Source organism: Enhydra lutris, unplaced genomic scaffold (assembly GCF_002288905.1).
Source record: "Enhydra lutris kenyoni isolate GAN:26980312 unplaced genomic scaffold, ASM228890v2 scaffoldscaffold4, whole genome shotgun sequence".
Lineage (NCBI taxonomy): Eukaryota > Metazoa > Chordata > Mammalia > Carnivora > Mustelidae > Enhydra > Enhydra lutris.
In genome coordinates this window covers 17,603,628-17,629,808 of record NW_019154088.1, presented here as the reverse complement: position 1 = coordinate 17,629,808, position 26,181 = coordinate 17,603,628, and the positions used below count along the sequence as shown (strand labels likewise).

The 26,181-nt window shown below is 35.2% G+C and overlaps 1 protein-coding gene across 1 annotated transcript in view; it reads left to right on the top strand.

Moving 5' to 3' along the window:
- The first annotated feature begins 1,956 nt into the window (after window positions 1-1,956).
- Window positions 1,957-26,181, top strand: part of LOC111159976 (family with sequence similarity 227 member B) — a 187,137-nt gene continuing 162,912 nt past the window's right edge. Inside the window, exons 1-6 of the mRNA XM_022522703.1 lie at window positions 1,957-2,004; window positions 4,465-4,518; window positions 9,292-9,523; window positions 10,878-10,945; window positions 15,766-15,801; window positions 16,265-16,369. Of these exons, the coding sequence (XP_022378411.1) occupies window positions 1,957-2,004; window positions 4,465-4,518; window positions 9,292-9,523; window positions 10,878-10,945; window positions 15,766-15,801; window positions 16,265-16,369 (543 nt within the window). The remainder of the gene's footprint in view (window positions 2,005-4,464; window positions 4,519-9,291; window positions 9,524-10,877; window positions 10,946-15,765; window positions 15,802-16,264; window positions 16,370-26,181) is intronic.

The following is a 26,181-nucleotide window of genomic DNA, read 5'->3' as shown; positions in this document are numbered from 1 at the left end:
ATATCCTAATTTTTGTTTAAATCAACATTTGTAAATAGCACTCAACCATGATATGTTGTGTTTTCGTTATCTTTTATTATCCATTCAGTTAAGAGTTTTTTTCCAGTTTTCTCTATTATTTTTTTCTGTAAGCCATATTTTACTTAGAAATGGATTATTTAAGATTTAAGATTTTTCCAGATATCTTTTTGTTGCTGTTTTTTTCTTTTACTGGTCTTGTCAGAGAACATACTCTGAATGATTTCAGTTATTTGTAACTTTTAAGATTTGTCTTATGATACAGCATAGGTTCATCTTGGTGAACGTTCTATGTTCCATTAGTTTAAAAGAGTGTGTATTCTAGGTTTTTTTTTTTAAGATTTTATTTATTTACTTGACAGTCAGAGGTTACAAGTAGGCAGAGAGGCAGGCAGAGAGAGGGGGAGAAGCAAGCTCCCCACTGAGCAGGGACCCCAATGTGGGGCTTAATCCCAGGACCCTGAGATCATGACCTGAGCCGAAGGCAGAGGCTTAACCCACTGAGCCACCCAGGCACCCCGAAGAGTGTGTATTCTGTACTTGTATAGTTGTTCTGTAAATGTTATTTAAGTTATATTGCTCGACTTAAGTATTGTTCAAATCTTTTATCTCCTGATTTGTTTGTATGTGTGTGTATGTACATACTTGATTCATCAATTATTCAGAGAGGTGTGTAATGATCTAACTGTAATTGTGGTTTTTACCTATATTTCCCTTTAGTTTTGTAAATTTCTGTAAAATTCTGCTACATGCATTTTGAGGCTCTTTTATTAGATCTAAACACATTTAACATTGGTAAGTCTTCTTAATGAACTGACCTCTTATCACTATGAAATAACCTTATTTATGCCTGGTAATACTTGTCTTGAAGTCTGTCTTATCTAATATTAATGTTGGTACAATAGTTTCTTATGATTAATATGCGCATGGTTCTAGAATTTCCATTTGTTTCTTTTTTAGAATTTGTTTCCCTCGAATACCCCATCTCTTCATGCGCCATAATCTAACCTATATTGTAAAATCTTTTTTTTTTTTAAGATTTTATTTATTTATTTGAAAGACAGAGATCACAAATAGGCAGAGAGACAGGCAGAGGGAGAGGGAGGGAAGCAGGCTCCCTGCTGAGCAGAGAGCCTGATGCAGGGCTCGATCCCAGGACCCTGGGATCATGACCTGAGTTGAAGGCAGAGGCTTTAACCCACTGAGCCACCCAGGCGCCCCTATATTGTAATCTTTAACATATTGGTAGCAGATGCTATAAAGTCCTTGCCTGCTAGTTACAACTGTGTTCTCAGTGAATTGGTTTGTATCGACTGTGCTTTCTCTTGATTATGGGTCCCATTTTACTTCTTGTTTGTATTCTTGTAATTTTTTTATTGTGTATTAGACATTATGGGAAAAACTTGTAGAGGACAAAGTATAATTTAGTGTTACTTAGTATTCAGAACGCACAAGCCTATTACTCTCCTTGGCATTCAAAGTGAGATGTTGATCTTTTTATTCCTCCTAGACTTGAGTTGAACTTTAGGGTTGGCTTCAGCTTTAATTGGATTGAGTTCACTTTTGACTAACCCAACTTCCAACTTCTCTCATCATAGCCAACTTATAGCTTGTCAATATTGAATTGGGAGAAGTTGGGACTAAAGTTTTTTTTACATTTTTGCTTCATCTTTGGAGTCAACTCTGTCAGGGCCATGGAACCCAAGTGCCATAAGAGTGTGTTGGCCTATATAAGTTCTCTATCTTTCCAGCCCCTCCTTGACTGCTGCTTTTTAGACGAAACTCAGAAGTGAGGCATAGTGGTCTGGGAAGAGATTGTTTGTCTGACTCATATATTTTTGTATTTGGGTGTCTTTCAGACTCCAGCCTGTTCCTCCATCTCACATCAATGACTGAGGTCCAAGTGATATCTCTTCATCTCCTCAAAGTTACTGCATCATGGCAGACCAACACTTTCCTCAATGGATGATCAGAGCTTGCTGCCAGGTAAGGAAGCTGCCAGACCTTTATGCTCACTATGAAGAGAATATTTCTTTTTGGATTTCTGGTCATTAAGGCTGCCATGTAGGGAGGCTTCATGGGCAGTTGCACAGGGCCTCGTGATTAAATGGACCCCACACTTGTTTTAGTAGTCTCATGTTACTATCTTAAAATTCTTAATTTTTGGACAAGGGACTGTGCATTGGCACAAATGATATAGCCAGTCCTGCTTACTGACACCCACTGCTCTTCACCAACCTCATAGAAAAGTAAGATTTTTGTTTTGTCTGGGTTTCTTTTGTTGTTACTGTGGAAGCATAGGTGTTTTGAATTCTTTTACATTATACTGAGAGCAGAAGTCCATTTAATTTATACCTATCTCCTTTTAACATTTACTTTAGAGAACTTTGGAATTTTATATCGAAATTAGCTGGAACTTTCTCGTGTAAGTTTCACTTCCATAATATATTTTTCTAATTTCCATTAGTTGAAACATGGGTAATATTTTAATGGATAAAGAAGATCACACACACACACACACACACACACACACACACACACACACACACAGGAATATTACACAGCCATGAAAAGGATAAGATATTGCTATTTGCAACCACATGGATGGACCTAGAGGGTGTTATACTAAGTGAGATAAGTCAGACAAAGAAAGATAAAAACTATGTAATTTCACTTATATGTAGGACCTAAAAAGCACAACAAATGAATGAACAAACAAAAGCAGAACCAGAACTATAAAAATGGAGCACAAACTGATGGTTGCCAGAGTTAGGGGAATGTGCAAAATGGGTGAAGAAGAATAGGAGGTATAGGCTTCTAACTGTGGAATGAATAAGCCACAGGAATAAAAGGTCCAACATAGAAAATATAGTCAGTGGTACTGTAAGCATTCTCTGCACACCATCTTTTTTTTAAAAAGAGTTTATTTATTTATTTGACAGAGAGAGAGATCACAAGTAGGCAGAGAAGCAGGTGAGGGGTGGGGACAGGTGGGAAGCAGGCTTCCTGCTGAGCAGAGAGCCCGATGAGGGTTCGATCCCAGGACTCTGGGATCATGACCAAGCCAAAGGCAGAGGCTTTAACCCACTGAGCCACCAGGTGCCCCTGCACACCATCTCTTATTTCTTACCCTTCTCAATCTAGAGTCCCATGTTTTCCATTAAATTTTTTTGACAACTCTATGCAGCTTTGCTTCTGAACACTTATTTTTATAATGATTGTCACATATACCTTTTATTTTGTTGTTATCTATCTGCTTATATTCATCATCTATTTTAAACAATTTTACAGAATGAAATATTCTCTTTAGCCTCAAATGTATAGCTCTTTTTTAAAAATATGATGATTTTGTATATATATATTTGTATATATATATACAAAATTTGTATATATAATTTGTATTTGTATATATAATTTTATCATTTATATATTGATGTGAAATATGTATTTAGTGTTTTAGTCTTTTCAGACATGTCATCATCGTATCATTAGGATATTATATTGAGATATTCTGAATTTCTCTTATTTTTGCTGCCTTCTCGCTGGTTTTTCACTCTCTAGAAATGGTCTTATTATCCTTTTAAATAACACATTTCTTTGACATCTATCTACTCATTTATTCATTAATTTATACACATTGCAAGTAGTTATGCACTAACTCTGAGCCAATCACTGTATGAAATTTTGACAGAAACTATAGTTTCTATCCTCATATAGGTACGAATCTGCTATGTGTTATCATAGATACAGTCTTTTGGGGGAACAAGGAGGGTTTCCTAGAAAAAGTGACTTTTAATTTGACATTTAAAATAGGAGTTAAATAGGCCAAGAAGGGATTGGAGGGAGAGGGTTTGGAACAGGGAGCCTTCCAAGCAGAAGAAAGAATGTTACATAGTCTCTAATACAAGGAAGAACAAGATGTGGTCTTGGATAAAATTAATTTGTCTAGTGAAAGAATATGTTTTCAACTTATGAGAAACTACTAATAAAAATGGGAATATTATTTATTACACAGAAACATCCAAATATTTAAATTATTTTCACCATGTCACTAGGGTGGCCTTTTAAACACATTGTTGGCAAGAGGGGCAAGTTACTATATTTTTGGCTCTGGATTTATTGTAGACACCATCCAGGATAACCCAAAATGCCCCAGAACTGTTGTAGGAATTTGAAATGAGGATATTCAACAGAATTCTTGTGGAATTTATTTCTAGGAGCAATATATGAGGGAAGCCTTTTACAGAATTTGGTTTGGAGGCCTGGGATTTAAACATTGATATCTCTACCTTTCTATGCAGGGTCTTTACAAGGTGAATATTTTACAATGTCTTATGGCTCTGAAAATTATAACTTAAGTCTAGTATCATTTACTTAAGTAAATTATATGTAAACATAAACAGTCTGATTTTATGTTAATTAGCAATATTGATTTTACTTCATTAGAAAATGCAAAAACCTCCAAGGAACATTGAAGAATTCTTAAAGTTTCAAAATTGGGTGAGTAGAACATCTATTTTATGTGCCAACACATCTTTTAAAATATCAGTTATGGAAGGGCACCTGGGTGGCTCAGTCATTTAAGCGTCTGACTCTTGATTCCAGCTCAGGTCATGATCTAAGGGTGGTGAGATCCATCAAGCCCCTGCTTGAGACTCTCTCTCTGCCTATCTCTTTCTCTCTCTCCCCACTTCTCTATAAATAAATAAATAATCAGTTGTGAAGATGTGGAAAGCTTTGAAAAGACTTTAAGAATAGAAATTCAAAAACTACATTTGAGTACCTATTACATGCCAACCACATGAATAATTAGAATATACCAGTGACTAAAAACAGGCGAAGATACCCCCTTGATGGAGCTGTCATTTTTTTTTTTAGAAATGAGGCATATGATAAATGAGTAAAACAAAACAGAAACTAAAATATATTCTAAACTGCTTATGGCTTCCTGGAAAGCCTATCTATTTAATTTCCCTCTAAAATATAAAAGCAAATGTATGAATCTGTTTAGTGGTATAGGGGTTAAGAACAGAGGCTCTGGTGTCTGACTGCCCATGCTCAGATCCCAGCTCTACTACTAGCTAGCAGTAGACCTGTACCTGGAACCTACATGTTAGCTGTTAGTTTCTCATGTCTTATAGTTTATCTTTTGTCACATTATCTAAAGCTATCTCATTTTGGCCAATTCCTACCATTTTTATCTTTCTTTTGTAATTTTAATATTTTATACTGTCTTCTCCTATCTTTCTCCTCTTCCTCTTATAGTTCTGTGTACTTTTTTTTAAAACTTCAATCATTTCTCATTTATCAATTTGATCAATTACCACATTTGCTTCCTGCTTCTTTCCCCTTTACTCCATCACCATTCTGTTTCTATTTTTGTTTTTATAAAAATATATTTTTTAAGATTTTATTTATTTGACAGAGAGAGATCCCAAGTAGGCAGAGAGAGGGAGAGAGGGAAGCAGGCTCCCTGCTGAGCAGAGAACCCGATGCGGGGCTTGACCCCAGGACGATGTGGGGCTTGACCCCAGGACCCTGAGATCATGACCTAAGCCAAAGGCAGTGGCTTAACCCACTGAGCCACCCAGGCGCCCCCAAAATATTTTTATATTTTATTTTTATAACGCCTCTTGTTCCACTAGTGTTGCGTTACTATCGATTCTCTTACTTATCCTATACATTCATTCATTTAATGATTTTTATTCACTACCTACCAGGTCCCAGGTATTGTTCTGGACACTGGAGATATAATAGTGAACAAATCAGAGGGGAAATCCTTGCCATCATGGAATTTGCATCGTCCTCCTTCTGCACTATTTTTCTTTGTTGTCATACTTTTTTTCCTTTCAGTTCTTTAGGTACTGAAGAATTGAATTCTTTCTTTATTTACACACCACATTTGATCTTCCCTGTTATTTATTTCATATTCTGTGTCTTGTTTTTCTGTTTTCATGTGACTTTTATCTAGGAGTGCTTTAATTAATCTTCTCTCAGTGCATCGGTATCAATTTTCATTAACAAAAACTACTACATTTGTTATCTAGACCTAAAGAGTACTCAGATTCCTACTGTGATATTTTTCACAGGATCAAAGATACTTAATGATAGAATAATTATTTCAATCCCATTCTCTTTATTCAGGGAACAGCCTGTTTGTTGTCTTTCTGTTTATTCGTCTATCCATCCATCCGTCCATTTCAATCCCTCCCTATATTAAAATTTAAGATAAGGGAAGAAGAACTAAAAGTCACTTCTTCTAACCCTAGTCATTCCTTGTATTTCTTACCCTTTTTTGGATACCTCAGCACTGTTTTTTAGGGCTTAGGACATGGGTAAAAACGTAACCATATATTCAGTAAACTAAATCTGTTTTCGAACTTCAGGGTCTTGCTGTGGTTACTGGGCTCCGTCTCTGGTTGTGTACCAGTAGGCAATATTTTGTGCTTCTGCTACTGCCAAAGTTTAATTGCAGTAGTTAAAGTAAACATAACAAGTACATAGCCAGTTCTTACTTCACTGACCTTTTAAATAAATGTTTTCCTGAAGTTATCACTGAAGACTATAGTGCTATAATGGAGAATTTAACTCTTCAGGGAACAGAAATTTCCTGTCCAATTCTTTTGTCTCTTTGGAATTGGAATATGTTTGTTTTTAAATGAATATAATTACTGTGGTTGCTGGGTGTTTAAACCCTAGCAGTGCTGATTTTGTCTCTGGCATAATGAGTTCACTTTTGCCTGGCAGTTGATCTGCTTATTGGCCACTCCTGTTTAGCTTCCCTAGGTCTGGCTACAAAAATTATTTTCAGATGATATTCTATTCAAGGAGCAACAGACTGAAGGCAAAATAGAAAGGAATAATAAAGGAAAGTAATTAGAGAAATGAAGGGGAAGGCAGGTATGAGCTACTACAAGATCATCATTGGGTATCCATTTAATCATGCAGCCACAAAGAAACCAATAAAAGAATCAGGGCTAATTTACACATCACCTTTGTCACATTAATGGCTTTGGGACACCAATCAATCCCCTGATTACCTTGGGAAGGTACAGAATACAGGGTCTAATTAGGCTTATAGGATTTCAGAATACTTTATTCATCTCATAATATACTTCAATACTTTAGAAATAAGGATTGTGGTATCTTGAGCCTGGTATAAGGGATATATTTTCATAAATGTTTGTATGTATTGTAAAATCTTGTCAAATGCCATTTCCATTTCAGCCTCTTTCCTCTCTCCCAATACCCCTAACAATAGTAATGCATGACCCATAAGGACTGTGTTTCTGAAAGCAGCTGTCATTCTGACTTGACAATATTTGTCTCCGGGGATTGTATCCTGTGATCATATCTTATTCTTCTGAAGTCTTTGTACTTTTTGGCACATAATACCCAAATTTTAATTCAGGAAAACTTCTCTTGAGTAGTTGTACCTTGTTTAAGGTACACATTTGTAGGATTTGGGAGAAGGCACTTACATATCAAAGTGAATTCTTTTTTCTAAAACGACAGAAGGACCTAGGTATTCTGTGGGAAAGTTTTCCAGAATTAAAAGGTGGTTATTATTCAGGTACCTGTTATTATTAGAGAGCATAGTTCATAAATCAGACTCATATGATGGAGACACATATGATGGGTTTAGGAAGCCATTAGATGGAGTAAAAGGCAGGTGGAATAAACCAAGGCATGTTTATAATTCCTGATCTGCAGACTTTAGATTTATTCCCATTTAGCTAAATTCCCAGAGTATCTCATCCAAATTCTACTGAAGAGTTTTATTCTCCACAAATTTTCTACCATTACAGAAAAAATTCTTTTACTCATAAACCTTTAATTATGTAGGCTAACTTTGTTTTCTATTAGTTGATTATATTAAAAGATAATCCTATATTTAGATTTACAAATATGGTTATGATTCCCCTTCCTTTCCTTTCATTTCCCTTTTTTCCTTCCCTTCCTCTTTTTCCCTTCCTGAACAATTTAGTCCTAAAGCCATTTGGGTCCCAAACAAGGCAGGTGTCCATATTTGCACTGGGGAGGAAGATACACTGCAATCGCCCTAAGCAAGCTATCTGAACTATGAGAATAGTATTCAGGTGACACCAAGGTGTCAGAGCTCAAAGGAATGAGATGGTAGCCACCCGAGGCTGGGGATGAAGTGTTTTTTCATGGAGGTGTGGAGGTATGCTGTGGCTTATATGGGAAGTCAGAGCCCAAGTAGGGTAACAAAGGTGTCCCTACAGAATTGGCAGCCTAGGATTGGATGTCAGAGTCCAAGCAGGATGAAAAGGGCATCTACATATAAAAAAGAGGCTTGAAGTGGGTGGGAGAGAGTGATTACCTGAAAAGATTGATCAAGTAAGTACGTACATTAAAGATCATGGCAACTAGATTTTTCACTATTAGAGATGGTAATTGTAATATGGAAAAAGAGAAAACTAGGCTGTCTGGAATTGGAATTTCAGGTTTCATTGTGAACTCCTGGTTTTAAATATGTGGAGGTTAAGAAAAGACTGGAGAGGGGCACCTGGGTGGCTCAGTGGGTTAAAGCCTCTGCCTTGGGCTCAGGTCATGATCCCAGGGTGCTGGGATCGAGCCCCGCATCGGGCTCTCTGCTCAGCAGGGAGCCTGCTTCCTCCTTTCTCTCTCTCTGCCTGCCTCTCTGCCTACTTGTGATCTCTGTCTGTCAAATAAATAAATAAATAAATAAAATAAAAGACTGGAGAATTTTTAGACTGAAGGAGACTCAAGACATATGAAGCCCAAATGTAATCATGTGATACTGAATTAAAAATCCTTTTGCTATAAAGGGCATTACTGGTTTAGTTGATAAGACTTGAGTCCGAGATAAGAGTCTGAGACTTAGATAGGACCAATGTATCAATGACAATTTCCTAATTCTGATGGTTATATTTTGATTATGTAGAATGGTTTTGGTTTTAGGAAATACACAATAATGTATTCAAAGATGATGGGACATCAGTCAAGTAAGCAAATTATTTTCAGAAAAGTTTTTTGTAAAATATCTGAAACTTCTGAAGTTTATGATTATTTCACAATTTTTAAATGCATTTAATGAAAAGTAATGCTGTGTTGTATAGTGTGTTGGACACCTGAAACTAATATAACATTATATGCCAATTATACTTCAATAATATAAAGAATGTAATGCTGTGGAATTAAATCTCAATTTTAGTTCATTGATTTAAAACTCTATTATTTAAATTCATTAAAAATGACTTAGGTTATATTCTCTCACATTTTTTGCAGGATTACTGGCCAAGGGAAATCCATTTTGGAAATAGTGATGAATGGTTACACACTGTGAAGAAAATAAAAGAAGATAGTTCATTTACTTCAATTTATACACATCTGTGGGGAACAGTCCCTCGAATACATGAGGCAGTCATGGCCATGGAGTCAAGATTAGGGGAATGTTCAGTTCTTTTGAAAAGCCATGCCTCTAAAATATTTGAGTGGAAGAGCATAACTTTTGATACAAGTAAATCTTATTTTTTATGAGTAAAGTAATGGTCAGTTGTGTGTGTCTGTGTGCATTCTCATAAAGAATAGAAATCCTAAGGTATAAAATATCTGAGAACATAAACATTATTTTATTTTTAAAAACTGCTTCATTTCAACATAGTTCAATCAAGATTTTTAGCTGAACATGAGCATATGGGTTTAATGAAAGTGTTGTCGGAACACCCTAAAATAGTTGTGAACTTTGTTCAGCTGCAGCGGAGGTGGCTGAGTATCAAGGAAACAGGGTTGGATCAATTCTGTATTGGTAGTAGAGACGAGCAAGCCAGTAAGGGTCAGAACATAAGAAAAGAACCATGTAAAACCCAAAGTAAATTGAGCTGCATGAGCTAGGTTAACTTGTAGGAAGTGTTTAGAATTCAGTGGTAAAAAAGTGCAGACTGAGGGAAAAGCATATCTTCCAGTAACAATCATTTTCACTTCTTTTCAGTATTTATATAACATTTTTCTCACCTAGTTGTATTTATTAATAATTCCAGAATAGTTTTAGATACTAGTGGTGATTCTTGTATCATTCTTTATGCAATGAGCAAACTTCTCATAATACAAGCCTTAAAAATGATAATATTAGTTGTACTTAAAAAGTATTTTCTATGTATTAAATACATTTAATTAATTATATTACTTAAATATTTAATATCTTTTTTGGACCTTGGTTTTTCAAATTCTGAGAATTTGTTTAGTATACTACTATTAAATTCACTACTGTTTTATTTTAAATTTTCTTATTGCATTTTTTAATCATTTTCTAAATTTTAAAAATATCTTTGAAATTATATAAGCTATATACATATATGTATAGAGAGAGAGAGAGAGAGAGGGAGGGAGACATAGAGTGAGCGAGCACAGGTGTGCACTTTCAAAAAATAATTTTGTATATGCTCATTTTCCTCAATATGTAAATATCTGGAGTTTGGACTCAAGTCTGGGTTACCTGGCTTCAAAGTTGTCCCTCATAACCTTTCACTAAGACTTGATCGAAAGTACTGAATTTAAGGTGGCCATGAAGCAACCAGACATAAGTAGCTGAGCTATGTGAAAAACGTGGGGTTGTTCTGTAGGAAGGGATTGAGGTAAAACTTTAGATTTAGGGGTAAGTACAAAAGATATTAGTTGGAGCATGACATTTCTAAAGAGAGGAAACAGAAGATACGATATTTATTCATTCAACTAAGGGTGTGTGTCTAGCATTATGCTGATCAAAATAGCTGATCTCATGAATAGTTTTATGTGTAATTTCTTTAAAGCATTTAAATTTTTTTTTACTTTTAAAGATATATATGTCTGTACATATATGTCTCATTCTTTTAAAGGTTCTAAAGGAAATTTGGAAAGATACAAAACATTTCTAAGGAAGTACCATAGGAGAAAGAAGATAATGGTACGGTATTTGTTTTCATCTTCCTTGAAAAATTATATTTTCACAGAAAATTATTATAATTTCACAGATAAACACTGATAGAATTTTTTAAATTTTCCTGTTAGTCTTTTATTGTCTACTTTTGTATCTATCTGTGTGTTTTTTAAAATAGCTAGACTCATCTTCTTTACACACTCCATATTAGAATGTTGGCATTTTCACATTACTGTAAGTTACTTGAAGACTTAATTTAATGTATACATTCAAACTCCAGTTATTTAATAATTATAATAACCTATGCTTAGTAGTACAGTTTCCATATCAGTCCTCTTCCTTTAGAAAAAAAATAATAATTCCTATTGATTACCTTCAAAATTGCTTTGTCATTTTTTTAAAAAAAGTCTCTTAGGGAGTTTGATTAGAATTATAATAGACTTCTATTTTGTTTTGTTTTTAATTATGTTATGTTAGTCACCATACAGTACATAGTTTTTGATACAGTGTTCCCTGATTTATTGTTTGCATATAACACCCAGTGCTCCATGCAATCCGTGCCCTCCTTAATACCCATCACCAGGCTCACCCATACCCTCAGTCCCCTTCCCTTCTAAAACCCTCAGTTTGTTTCCCAGAGTCCATAGTCTCTCATGATAGACTTTGAATTACTTTTAGAAAGTTAGTCCTTTTCGAAAATACATTCTAAAATTATATAATGTTAAAGCTATAAAGACTTTAAATGCCACCACTAGTCTCTCCATCTCATTATATATTATTTTTCAATTTTCAAAATTATCTTTTCCTGATTATGACTAAAGTAGTCATTTTAGAAAATTAGAAGAAATTATTAAGCAGTAGAAAGGATAAATATCCTAATTCTATCATTCATAGATAAATCACACTTGTCACTTGCATTTTTATTTTCTTTTAAAAAATTCAAAGTAAATTATATATTTGTAATTCATTAAATGTAATATGAAATTTTCATTAATAAACTTCTTCTCCACCATCTTAAAAGTAAAGGTAGTTTTCATTCACTATTATTTACAAAGCTACTCTGAACATATTTGGAACTGAAGATTGTGCTTATCCATGATTATTTTCTTAAGATAAATTTCCAGAAGTGGAACCACATAGGAAAAGAAATGTGAAAATCTAAGTGTTTTGATACGTATTGCCAAATTGTTCTCTAGAAAGGCAGTACCAATTTATATTTGTAACAATAGGGTTTGTGATTGATCTCTTATCCATTTCCTTGTCAACATTTAATACCATATTTTTTAATGTTTGCACAGTTGATAAGCCTAAATCTTATCAATTATATATGTTTTACTAATGAAGTTGATATTTCAGGTTTTTCTTAGTCTTTGTGTTTTTTTTACTGTGAATTGCCTATTAATGAAATTTGTCCATTTTTTTGGCTATTGGTTTTTTTTGTTTCTAAGAGCTCTTTAGGCTTTAAAAATATTAACCCTTTCAGTAATATGTATTTCTTTGTCGCCTTTAAGAAGTGTTTTTTGTTATATAGAATTTTACATTTTTATGGATCTATAATTTTCTATTGAAGTTTTCTGCCTTTAGTGCCATATTAGAGAAGAGTTTCTTTGTCACAAGATCCTACATATATTCACTTGTGTTCTGTTCTATTTTTTTTTTAAAGATTTTATTTATTTATTTGACAGGCAGAGATCACAAGCAGGCAGAGAGGCAGGCAGAGAGAGAGAGAGAGGGAAGCAGGCTCCCCGCTGAGCAGAGAGCCTGATGCGGGGCTTGATCCCAGGACCCTGGAATCATGACCTGAGCCGAAGGCAGAGGCTTTAACCCACTGAGCCACTCAGGCGCCCCTCTGTTCTATTATTATTACAGATATTTGTGTTCGTGTATTTGATTCTTTATCTGGTGTTTATTTTTTTTTTAAAGATTTTATTTTTTTATTTGTCAGAGAGAGAGAGGGAGAGAGAGCAAGCACAGGCAGACAGAATGGCAGGCAGAGGCAGAGGGAGAAGCAGGCTCCCTGATGAGCAAGGAGCCCGATGTGGGACTCGATCCCAGGACGCTGGGATCATGACCTGAGCCGAAGGCAGCTGCTTAACCAACTGAGCCACCCAGGCGTCCCTATCTGGTGTTTATTTTTGTGTAAGAAGGTAAAACAAAGATTTTCTTTTAGGTCATCAGTAAATTTGTGATTTTCTTCATATAAGTTCTAAACATTCCCTGTTAAATTTATTCTTAGGTATCTTAAATTTTTGTTACTAATATCAGTGAAATTGTTTTTCCATTATTTTATTAAATGGCTTATTGTTGGCATAAAGGAAATTATTTTTGGCATATGCATATTATTCAGGAATGTTAGTGGTTTCTCATCTTGTCTTTGATTTGGAAAGAATGCTAGTACTTTGCTATCAAGCATCATTTTAAATGTTTAAATAGCTGTCTTTTTTTAGATTAATGAAATTTATTTCTATTCCTAGTTTATTAAAGCTTTGAGGATGTGATGTAGATTAGATATAAATCAGTTAGAGATCTAGATACAGGTATCACTGTGCTCAAACACTTGAAAAAGAACTTCATGGTTTGAAATGGAGAGGAAAATAATCCACTGTGATGATAGCAGAAGCTACTTTCAACCTTTAATCTTTGTGGCAGATTACATTAATAACTTTTCCGGAGTTGAGACATTCTTATATTAGGTTATACTTTTTTATTGCATTACTGGATTTGATGTGTTATTGTTTTGTGTGGCTAGTTGCATCTGTGTTTGATAAGATATGATTTTCTTTTGGTTTTGGTATCAAAATTATACTAACCCCAGAAAATGAACTACTTAGTTTTATTTCTTTTTCTAGTCTGTAGACTATGGAGCATGGTAGTTATATAGGGATATCATTTGTTATCCATATATGTGTGTGGATATCATTTGTTCTTTGGATGTTTGGCAAAAGTCAACTATGAACTTCTGTTGATTTAATTATTATTTATATTTTGCAGAGGGGAATAGGTAGGTTGGTAGAAAAGCTATGTGGAAATTAACAGATTTCATAAATGTCAACTTGGGTAGATTGTCAAAACATAATATTAAGTGAAAAAAAGGCAAATTACCAAATAATATGTACAGTTGATACCATTTCTTTACATTTGAAAAACACATAAGAAGTGTTTATATTCTTTAAATGTATATACACACACATATATATAAATATGTTAATGGGATCGGAAGGATGCAAATGAAACAAATAATAGTGACTCTTTCAAGGAAGGGGGGGAACACATGAATAGAACTGTAGAGATTATGGTAAAAAGGAAATCTGAACTTTATACTTTGTTGAATAAATTTCAAATTTTATTTTATAACATAGTTGTAAGCAAATACTAAAATGTCAACAGTAGTCCATTCTGGGTTGTGGGAACATGAAAACACTGGTAATTTCTTTTTTTTTTTTTTAATTTTCAAAAGAATTTCAAAATTTTTGACTTCTGGATTTTATCAGATAATTTTTGAGGATCTATTGCAATGACCTTTAGATAAATTATACTAACAAAAATTTTAATTATTTTTATTGCTAAATATGTTTTATTGATTTTTTTAATTTGGACTTTTAACACATATTATTTGCATTTTTGTAATATCTTTTCCAGGTTGTATGATGAAGAACTAGTTTTGTGTTACTATTATTGTGCTCCTTGAAAACTTTCAGTGTTTCCTTGCTTCCTGCAAAATAAAGCTAGGACTTTGAGATTAACATTAACATCTTTCTAAATATGACCCCATTCTCATTGATTAATGATATCTATAACTCTCAAGCACACAGCCTTCTTTCTTATTAAATGAAAATTGATTTTATTTTGCCTAAGTAATCTGTTTTTATTCCTTTGTGTACTTTTTTTAATGACAATAATGTCATTCTCTTTCTGTTAGCAATCTGTTATCATTCTTCAAATTTGTTTCCTATGTCATTTCCTCTTATAATATGTGTATTATATAATGTGTATGTGTGTATGTGTATGATTTGCCTGTGAGCTTAGTTATTTCTGGAAGAAATGGGGATGTGGAAATTAATAAACAATTTATCAACATGTCAAGTGATCAATAACTAATGTATACAGAAGGCTATTTATTCTCTGTGTAAAGTAGTATGGTGGACATAGAGATGCACAGCCCAGATTCCCCGTCAAGGATGAATCTGTTGTCCTAGCTGCTAAGAGTGCTGTTAGTGGTGCACCCTTCAGCTATCAGTCCCTTCAGGGTTGCTTCACCTACAAAGAACATCCTCTTCCAAAGACATTCCCTTTCAGGAACAACCTACATCCAATGACTGATCAAGCTGGGGGCAGAAAGACCTTTCAACTGAATGGCTCTTTCAACCAAATGCAGGACAACTGTGACAGGCCCTTTCAGCTCTAGAGCCCTTTTTAGAGTCCATGGAAGCTGTTAGACTTGTATCATAGCTGATTTTTCCAACTTCCCGATTATGCTTCTTCCCTTTCCTTCTGTGGATGTTGAGCCCAAAGGCACTCCCATAGACATTCTGAGTACTAAACTCCACCTCAGAGTCTATTTCCCAGTGAACCAAAAGTGCAATAAGTAGTTTTATATTTCTTATTATAGCTCTTATCTCTCTGTTTTGTTTGTGTATGTATCTGATTCCTCTCCTGAACTATGACTAGCCTGAGCGCAAGGACCATCTTTGTATTCCTACCATCTAGCAGAGTGACAGCATTCTAGGCTTCAGTAGGAGATAAACACACACACACATACACGTATAATGCACACACACAATTAACAAATTTACGAAATAAAAAATTTAATTTAGAATTTTAAAGATTTTATTTTAAATGTTTTCCAGCTTTCAGATGAAATGGAGACAAAGAAGACTGTAGAGGTATTTAAAATTTCTATTCTATAAGATTATGTATCAGGAGTATTATATAGAAATAAGGAATGTTTATAATAATATAGATATAGCTATAAATATAGATGGTGCTCTAAGAGAGAGAGGTGGAAACAAGCATAGAAGCTTTTTCCTTCTGCCTTCCCCTTCCTTATGGGTAGTCTAGCTAAAATTCTGATCATTCGAGTTGTGAAAGTTGGTTCTGAAATACGATTTTATTTTGCTTTTGAATTTGGCATATGAATGTGCCAGGGTTCTTAATTTGAGAGAATCAGAAAATAGGAAGATTTTTTAAGGTACAATGAAAAGTTTTCACTTATCTTAATAAATGGAAGTAAAATAATTATGTTAATTAGTTATGGTTAAATATTTATCTGTCTTCTGTAGTCCTCTGGGACTATAATACTGGAAAGGGTAAAGTAATGACCACTGTGTGCTATTTCCTTCTTTCTAGGGTTTCACCTTCTCAGGATTCAAAACAAATGAGCTTACTCAGCTACCCAGACATTTGGATGCTGAACAAATTTATCTTTTTATTTTAAAAGCCCATAACTTTGATGTACGTAAACATTATTTTTATTGTATGATACATTTTAAGAATATAATATAATGAATCAGACTTTTATTTAAAGCTATGACAAATTAGGTGATAAGCATGATTGAATTTTGAGGGCATTAAGTCTGTCAGGAAAAGACCAGTGATGCTTACTACCTTGATCACCAGAAAAAAATGTATTAGATTCTGTGTTACCACTTCAGGGGTCTGAGGGTGCTAGCATTGTCTTGGCATGTGACTGTAACAAGTGTTTTCCCCTCCCTCTGCCTGCTTTATCAGCTCAAGAGATTTTAGTCTGCTTATTTTGACCCCAGAATAACTTATGAGAGCCCTTCTCCACAATGCCACCTTTTGAGCCTCCATGTATCTTGGGAATTTTTGAGTAATATCCCTATAAGATAGCTAATTGAAGTACTGCAGGCATAGGACAGTAACTAGATCATTGCCCATTGCTTGCCAAGCATAGAATGAAAGTTGGGTGGTACCTGATATTGATTTCCTGCTTAAATATTAGGTGGTCACCTAACAAGGTTTCTGTTTCCTGCAGGCTTCAACAATGTTCCTCGTACCCCAGGCAGATTCCTTCCAGATAGTTCTCTGGGTGGACTTGGACTTGGAATTTCCTAAAGCCCTCCTAGAGGGGGGCCAAGTCCATCCTTCACCTCCCCATCCTTTATCTCTCCATCTCTCCCCATCTCTCCCCTCCAACTTTCCTGTGCCTCTTCATTTCTCAACACAAAATCCCTGTTTTCGCTCCCACTGTAGTTCATCATAAGAAGTATAATCAATCACTTAACCCCCCCTTTTTTTTTCACTCTCTTCAAGATGCAATGTTCTAAGAAATAGAGTGTGATTGACTTGATTTGGGTCTTCTATATACCTCTCAGGCAACTACAGATTACCTCAACTGACAACTATATCTAGAATGATTTAGTAGTGATACTCTCTTATTTTTCATACTAATGCAAATGTCTTTCAATTCTCTTTTGTATTTTGTGGGATTTTGGTGAGAGTAAAGGCTTAGTCTGCCCCCTTTATATGATCACCCAATCCCATTTTTATAGAGAAAAACTATAGATGCTAATTGTAGTTATGCCTGGATCATGAGCCTGTTTATTTCTTTCTCTGACTATATTTTCCACAGTTTCCTTAGAAAAAAAGGCTTTATTGTTACAAAAAGAAATTGCTAAATTGTTGTTGTTAAAATAAGTTTATAAATGTTCTGGGTAATCTATAATATTCTTTCTAACATTCCATGTTCTAAGATGGTACTATATTTTAAATATGGATGCCTGTACATCTAACACAAATCAGATAAACAAGGCAGAGATGTACAGCTATAAGGAATTATTAATATGGTTAGTTTAGGGATACTGACATTATTGAAAGAAATAGGAAAGTGAGGAGTGGAAGTAGATATGGGAAGGGGACAGGTGGAGTATGACAAGCTTCTGGGCATATCTACGCATAGACACCAGTGTTTTATTTGTTAATACTCCTACATGATTTCAAAAAAGAATTTAAATTGGCTTACTATAGTATGTAGAATGCAATGACATTAAAAAAAGAGATAATGACGTTAGACCAAAGAGAATATAAGTGAGTATAGGAAAATAAAAATATCAGGAAATGTTATTTCATAGAAATGCTTATAGTAACAGACTAAGAGATCAAACTTATGGATCTGAAACTTGGAGCAAGAAGAGTATGGGTTTACTATTACATGATTGAAGGTATGGGAATCCATGGAATTGATGAATTCACCTAAACCCATCTAAACACATTCCTGGGCATACAGTCATTAAGTTCCTTTGTGAGAGAAAGTGTACATTATCCTCTGTACCATCCAGAACAGAACTGTGCTACAGGTTGATACTCAGTAAAAATTTTATTAAATTAAAATGAGTGAAAAATGAACTATACTGTGAATCAGAGGAGAAAGCTAAGCCACAAGCATACTGATATATGTGAATCGAAACTGATAGAAAATTAGAAGTAATTTTGTCCAACCTAGACTCAGTGTTAGAACCAAATAATCTAGGTTTTAAGGTGTATTTATAGTTACTTGAATCAAAAAAGTATCACAAAGTGGGGAGGGGAGAGGAGAGAATCATTTAATTTTTAAAACTGGGTTTGGGTTTTGTTTTGTTTTTTTAAGCCAATTTCCACTTTTTTGGTTGTTTTGGCTAAATATTGATATATTTTAAAGAATTTGAAATTTTACTGAAAAAGGAAGTTAGTAATACTAAACATAAAATTAGAATGGAAGCAATTGTGCAGTTAGTGTACAGTTAAAATTATCTTTGCTTGAAGTTTGCAAATAATTTAAACAAGGTTATTGTTCCTCCCCCCGCCCCTGGAATTTCAATTTTCTACTTTTTTCTTTATGTACTTCACATATGTTCTTTGTAATGAAAAAATACTAAATCTAAACTGTTAAGTACTAAGTACTAAATTGAAGCCGTTACTTTATGTACTCCATACTATAATTAGTGGCCTGTGGAAGAGAAGTGCCCCCACAGAATACATGATAACTAATCTTTTTGGTATAAAAATCAGGATATAAAATTAATGCACAGAAACCAGTTGTATTTCTATACACCAACAACAAGACAGAAGAAAGAGAAATTAAGGAGTTCATCCCACTTACTGTTCCACCCCAAACCATAAGATACCTAAGAATAAATCCAACCAAAGAGGCAAAGAATCTGTACTCATAAAACTATAGAGTACTCATGAAAGAAATTGAGGAAGACACAAAGAAAACATGGAAAAAATGGAAAAATGGAAAGAAAACATGGAAAAATGTTCCGTGCTCATGGACTGGAAGAAAATACTGTGAAAATATCTATGCTACCTAGGACAATCTGCACATTTAATGTGATCCCTATCAGAATACCATCAACTTTTTTCAAAGAAATGGAACAAATAATCCTAAAATTTATATGGAACCAGGAAAGACCCTGAATAGCCAGAGGAATGTTGAAAAAGAAAACCAAAGTTGGCAGGATCACAATTCAAGACTTCAAGCTCTATTACAGAGCTGTAATCATCAAGACCGTATGGTGCTGGCACAAAAACAGACACATGGATCAATGGAACAGAATAGAGAGCCAAGAAATGGACCCTCAGCTCTATGGTCAACTAATCCTTGACAAAGCAGGAAAGAATATCCAGTGGAAAAAAGACAGTCTCTTCAATAAATGGTGTTGGGAAAATTAGACAGCCACATGCAGAAAAATGACACTGGACCATTTCCTTACACCACACACAAAAATAGACTCCAAATGGCTGAAAGACCTCAATGTGAGAAAGGAATCCATCAAAATCCTTGAGGAGAACACAGGCAGCAACCTCTTCGACCTCAGCTGCAGCAACTTCTTCCTAGAAACATCACCAAAGGCAAGGGAAGCAAGGGCAAAATGAGCTATTGGGACTTCATCAGATCAAAGCTTTTGCACAGCAAAGGAAACAGTCAACAAAACCAAAAGACAACTGACAGAATGAGAGAAGATATTTGCAAATGACATATCAGATAAAGGGCTAATATCCAAAGTCTATAAAGAACTTACCAAACTCAACACCCGAAGAACAAAGAATTCAATCAAGAAATGGGCAGAAGACATGAACAGACATTTCTGCAAAGAAGACATCCAAATGGCCAACAGACACATGAAAAAGTGCTCAGCATCACTCAGCACTAGGAAAATACAAATCAAATCCAAAATACAGATCAAAACCACAATGAGATACCACCTCACACCAGTCAGAATGATTAAAATTAACCAGTCAGGAAATGCACGTGTTGGTGAGGATGGGTATAAAGGAGAACCCTCCCACACTGTTGGTGGGAATGCAAGCTGGTGCAACCACTCTAGAAAACAGTATGGAGGTTCTTAAAAAAGTTGAAAGAGCCACCATACAACCCAGCAATTGCATTACTGGGTATTTACCCTAAAGATACAAATGTAGTGATCCAAAGGGGCACGTGTACCCAAATGTTTACAGCAGCAATGTCCGCAATAGCAAAACTAGAGAGAGCCTAGATGTTCATCAACAGATGAATGGATAAAGAAGATGAGGTATACATATACAATGAGGTATACATATACATATGCATATACAATACTATGCAACCATCAAAATATCCAAAATCTTGCCATTTGCAATGACATGGATGGAACTGAGAATATTAGGCTAAGTGAAGTAGGTCAATCAGGGAAAGACAATTATCATATGATTTCACTGATATGAGGAATTTGAGAAACAGAGGATCATAGGGAAAGGGAGGGAAAAATGAAACAAGATGAAACCAGAGAGGGAGACAAACCCTAAGAGACTCATAATCTCAGGAAGCAAACTGAGGGTTGTTGGAGGGGAAGGTTGGGGGGAAGGAGAGATGGGGTGGTTGGGTGATGGATATTGGGAAGGGTGTGTGCGATGGTAAGTGCTGTGAATCATGTAAGACTGATGATTTACAGACCTGTACCCCTGAAACAAATAATACGTTATATGTTAATTTAAAAACTCCAATTCATAACTACTTATCTGAAGAGATGAAATATCTTATTATCAGATGATTTTGACTATTGGAATTCACTGTAAATAATTTAGACTTGGCTGCCTCACAATTTATATAATAAAATATCTTTAAAAGAAAAAAAGGCTGTGTGATGTCCTTTCTATAGACATGTGTTGAGGAACAGGAATTCTTACCTATGGATTTCATTAAAGTAAGTCTTGAACTATATTGACTCTGGTATTTAAAAACTTGTAGTAAATAAATAAGATAAAAATGGTCTATTGAATGTGCCTATTCAAACCAAGATTTATAGTCATGGAAAATGGATTTAACCTTATGTGACAATTTTTATTAATTTCTTTAAGAGTATATTTGAATGGGGTCTAAACTTATGACAGAGCTTGTTGGGATAGAATTCCAAGATACCTGTCTTTAGAATAAAAGGGAAATTGTAGCATGTACCTTGGAGTTTGCTGTTCTTTGTCTAGCCTACACTGTCATTTCAATGGCTATTAGGCAAGTATAATTTTTGAATATATGAAATGTGGTTAATGTAACTGAGATGAATTTTTTATTTTATCTCTTAATTTATATATAAATTTTAAAACTAATACTTGATTCAGTTATTGTAAACTTTCAATTTTGGTTGGAGCAAAATCACAACTCTGTATTTTTGAAGTCTGAAAACCGATCTCATATTTACAATGAAAATTTATTATTCAAACTGGGATGTGCTATAAGTATAAAATATATACAGTATGTAAAAGACCTATTACTACAAAGGAATGTAAAATATTTCATTAAGAATTTAATGCCCGAGGCACCTGGATGACTTGGGTGGTTAAGCATCTGCCTTCAGTTCAGGTCATGATCCCAGGGTCCTGGGATCAAGCTCCATGTCTGGCTCTGCATTCAGCAGGGACTCTGCTTGAGAATTCTCTCTCTCTCCCTCTGCCCTTCCCTCACTCATGTGTTCTCTGTCTCTCAAATGAATAAATAAAATCTGAAAAAAAAAGAAAAAATTTAATGCCCATATGTTGAAATGATTGATTAAAATATGTCATTAAAATTAATTTCAACTTTTATTTTTTTATAAAGTGGCTACTAGAAAATTTAATTTTACATATATGGCACAATTAAATTTCTTTTGAAAAACGCTAGTCTATAACCACTGAATACATATTCTTTATAAAGCCTATTTGCATTAACATGTTTTTTTTTTAATTTTATTTTTTATAAACATATATTTTTATCCCCAGGGGTACAGGTCTGTGAATCACCAGGTTTACACACTTCACAGCACTCATCATAGCACATACCCTCCCCAATGTCCATAACCCCACCTCCCTTCTCCCAACCCCCCTCCCCCCAGCAACCCTCAGTTTGTTTTGTGAGATTAAGAGTCACTTATGGTTTGTCTCCCTCCCAATCCTATCTTGTTTCATTTACTCTTCTCCTACCCCCTTAACCCCCCATGTTGCATCTCCTCTCCCTCATATCAGGGAGATCATATGAGAGTTGTCTTTCGCCGATTGACTTATTTCGCTAAGCATGATACCCTCTAGTTCCATCCACGTCGTCGCAAATGGCAAGATTTCATTTCTTTTGATGGCTGCATAGTATTCCATTGTGTATATATACCACCTCTTCTTTATCCATTCGTCTGTTGATGGACATCTAGGTTCTTTCCATAGTTTGGCTATTGTAGACATTGCTGCTATAAACATTCGGGTGCACGTGCCCCTTCGGATCACTACGTTTGTATCTTTAGGGTAAATACCCAGCAGTGCAATTGCTGGGTCATAGGGTAGTTCTATTTTCAACATTTTGAGGAACCTCCATGCTGTTTTCCAGAGTGGTTGCACCAGCTTGCATTCCCACCAACAGTGTAGGAGGGTTCCCCTTTCTCCGCATCCTCGCCAGCATCTGTCATTTCCTGACTTGTTAACTTTAGCCATTCTGACTGGTGTGAGGTGGTATCTCATTGTGGTTGTGATTTGTATTTCCCTGATGCCGAGTGATGTGGAGCACTTTTTCATGTGTCTGTTGGCCATCTGGATGTCTTCTTTGCAGAAATGTCTGTTGATGTCCTCTGCCCATTTCTTGATTGGATTATTTGTTCTTTGGGTGTTGAGTTTGCTAAGTTCTTTATAGATTTTGGACACTAGCCCTTTATCCGATATGTCATTTGCAAATATCTTCTCCCATTCTGTCAGTTGTCTTTTGGTTTTGTTAACTGTTTCCTTTGCTGTGCAAAAGCTTTTGATCTTGATGAATTCCCAATAGTTCATTTTTGCCCTTGCTTCCCTTGCCTTTGGCGATGTTCCTAGGAAGATGTTGCTGCGGCTGAGGTCGAAGAGGTTGCTGCCTGTGTTCTCCTCAAGGATTTTGATGGATTCTTTTCTCACATTGAGGTCCTTCATCCATTTTGAGTCTATTTTCGTGTGTGGTGTAAGGAAATGATCCAATTTCATTTTTCTGCATGTGGCTGTCCAATTTTCCCAACACCATTTATTGAAGAGGCTGTCTTTTTTCCATTGGATATTCTTTCCTGCTTTGTCGAAGATTAGTTGACCATAGAGTTGAGGGTCTATTTCTGGGCTCTCTATTCTGCTCCAATGATCTATGTGTCTGTTTTTGTGCCAGTACCATGCTGTCTTGATGATGACAGCTTTGTAATAGAGCTTGAAGTCCGGAATTGTGATGCCACCAACTTTGGCTTTCTTTTTCAATATTGCTTTGGCTATTCAAGGTCTTTTCTGGTTCCATATAAATTTTAGGATTATTTGTTCCATTTCTTTGAAAAAAATGGATGGTACTTTGATAGGAATTGCATTAAATGTGTAGATTGCTTTAGGTAGCATAGACATTTTCACAATATTTATTCTTCCAATCCAGGAGCATGGAACATTTTTCCATTTCTTTGTGTCTTCCTCAATTTCTTTCATGAGTACTTTATAGTTTTCTAAGTATAGATTCTTAGTCTCTTTGGTTAGGTTTATTCCTAGGTATCTTATAGTTTTGGGTGCAATTGTAAATGGGATTGACTCCTTAATTTCTCTTTCTTCTGTCTTGTTGTTGGTGTAGAGAAATGCAACTGATTTCTGTGCATTGATTTTATATCCTGACACTTTATTGAATTCCTGTACAAGTTCTAGCAGTTTTGGAGTGGAGTCTTTTGGGTTTTCCACATATAGTATCATATCATCTGCAAAGAGTGATAGTTTGAGTTCTTCTTTGCCGATTTGGATGCCTTTAATTTCCTTTTGTTGTCTGATTGCTGAGGCTAGGACTTCTAGTACTATGTTGAATAGCAGTGGTGATAACGGACATCCCTGCTGTGTTCCCGACCTTAGCGGAAAAGCTTTCAGTTTTTCTCCATTGAGAATGATATTTGCGGTGGGTTTTTCATAGATGGCTTTGATAATATTGAGGTATGTGCCCTCTATCCCTACACTTTGAAGAGTTTTGATCAGGAAGGGATGCTGTACTTTGTCAAATGCTTTTTCAGCATCTATGGAGAGTATCATATGGTTCTTGTTCTTTCTTTTATTAATGTGTTGTATCACATTGATTGATTTGCGGATGTTGAACCAACCTTGCAGCCCTGGAATAAATCCCACTTGGTCGTAGTGAATAATCCTTTTAATGTACTGTTGAATCCTATTGGCTAGTATTTTGGCGAGAATTTTTGCATCTGTGTTCATCAAGGATATTGGTCTATAGTTCTCTTTTTTGATGGGATCCTTGTCTGGTTTTGGGATCAAGGTGATGCTGGCCTCATAAAATGAGTTTGGAAGTTTTCCTTCCATTTCTATTTTTTGGAACAGTTTCAGGAGAATAGGAATTAGTTCTTCTTTAAATGTTTGGTAGAATTCCCCCGGGAAGCCATCTGGCCCTGGGCTTTTGTTTGTTTGGAGATTTTTTTTTTTTTTAAGATTTATTTATTTATTTATTTGACAGACAGAGATCACAAGTAGGCAGAGAGGCAGGCAGAGAAAGAGGAGGAAGCAGGCTCCCCTCCAAGCAGAGAGCCCAATGTGGGGCTCGATCCCAGGACCCTGGGATCATGACCTGAGCTGAAGGCAGAGGCTTTAACCCACTGAGCCACCCAGGCGCCCCTGTTTGGAGATTTTTGATGACTGTTTCAATCTCCTTACTGGTTATGGGTCTGTTCAGGCTTTCTATTTCTTCCTGGTTTGGTTGTGGTAATTTATATGTCTCTAGGAATGCATCCATTTCTTCCAGATTGTCAAATTTGTTGGCGTAGAGTTGCTCATAGTATGTTCTTATAATTGTCTGTATTTCTTTGGTGTTAGTTGTGATCTCTCCTCTTTCATTCATGATTTTATTTATTTGGGTCCTTTCTCTTTTCTTTTTGATAAGTCTGGCCAGGGGTTTATCGATCTTACTAATTCTTTCAAAGAACCAGCTCCTAGTTTCATTGATTTGTTCTATTGTTTTTTTGGTTTCTATTTCATTGATTTCTGCTCTGATCTTTATGATTTCTCTTCTCCTGCTGGGTTTAGGGTTTCTTTCTTGTTCTTTCTCCAGCTCTTTTAGGTGTAGGGTTAGGTTGTGTACCTGAGACCTTTCTTGTTTCTTGAGAAAGGCTTGTACCGCTATATATTTTCCTCTCAGTACTGCCTTTGTTGTGTTCCACAGATTTTGAACCGTTGTGTTTTCATTATCATTTGTTTCCATGAATTTTTTCAACTCTTCTTTAATTTCCTGGTTGACCCATTCATTCTTTAGAAGGATGCTGTTTAGTCTCCATGTATTTGGGTTCTTTCCAAATTTCCTCTTGTGATTGAGTTCTAGCTTCAGAGCATTGTGGTCTGAAAATATGCAGGGAATGATTCCAATCTTTTGATAACAGTTGAGACCTGATTTAGGACCAAGAATGTGATCTATTCTGGAGAATGTTCCATGTGCACTAGAGAAGAATGTGTATTCTGTTGCTTTGGGATGAAATGTTCTGAATATATCTGTGATGTCCATCTGGTCCAGTGTGTCATTTAAGGCCTTGATTTCCTTGTTGATCTTTTGCTTGGATGATCTGTCCATTTCAGTGAGGGGAGTGTTAAAGTCCCCTACTCTTATTGTATTACTGTCGATGTGTTTCTTTGATTTTGTTATTAATTGGTTTATATAGTTGGCTGCTCCCATGTTAGGGGCATAGATATTTAAAATTGTTAGATCTTCTTGTTCGACAGTTCCTTTGAGTATGATATAGTGTCCTTCCTCATCTCTTATTATAGTCTTTGGCTTAAAATCTAATTGATCTGATATA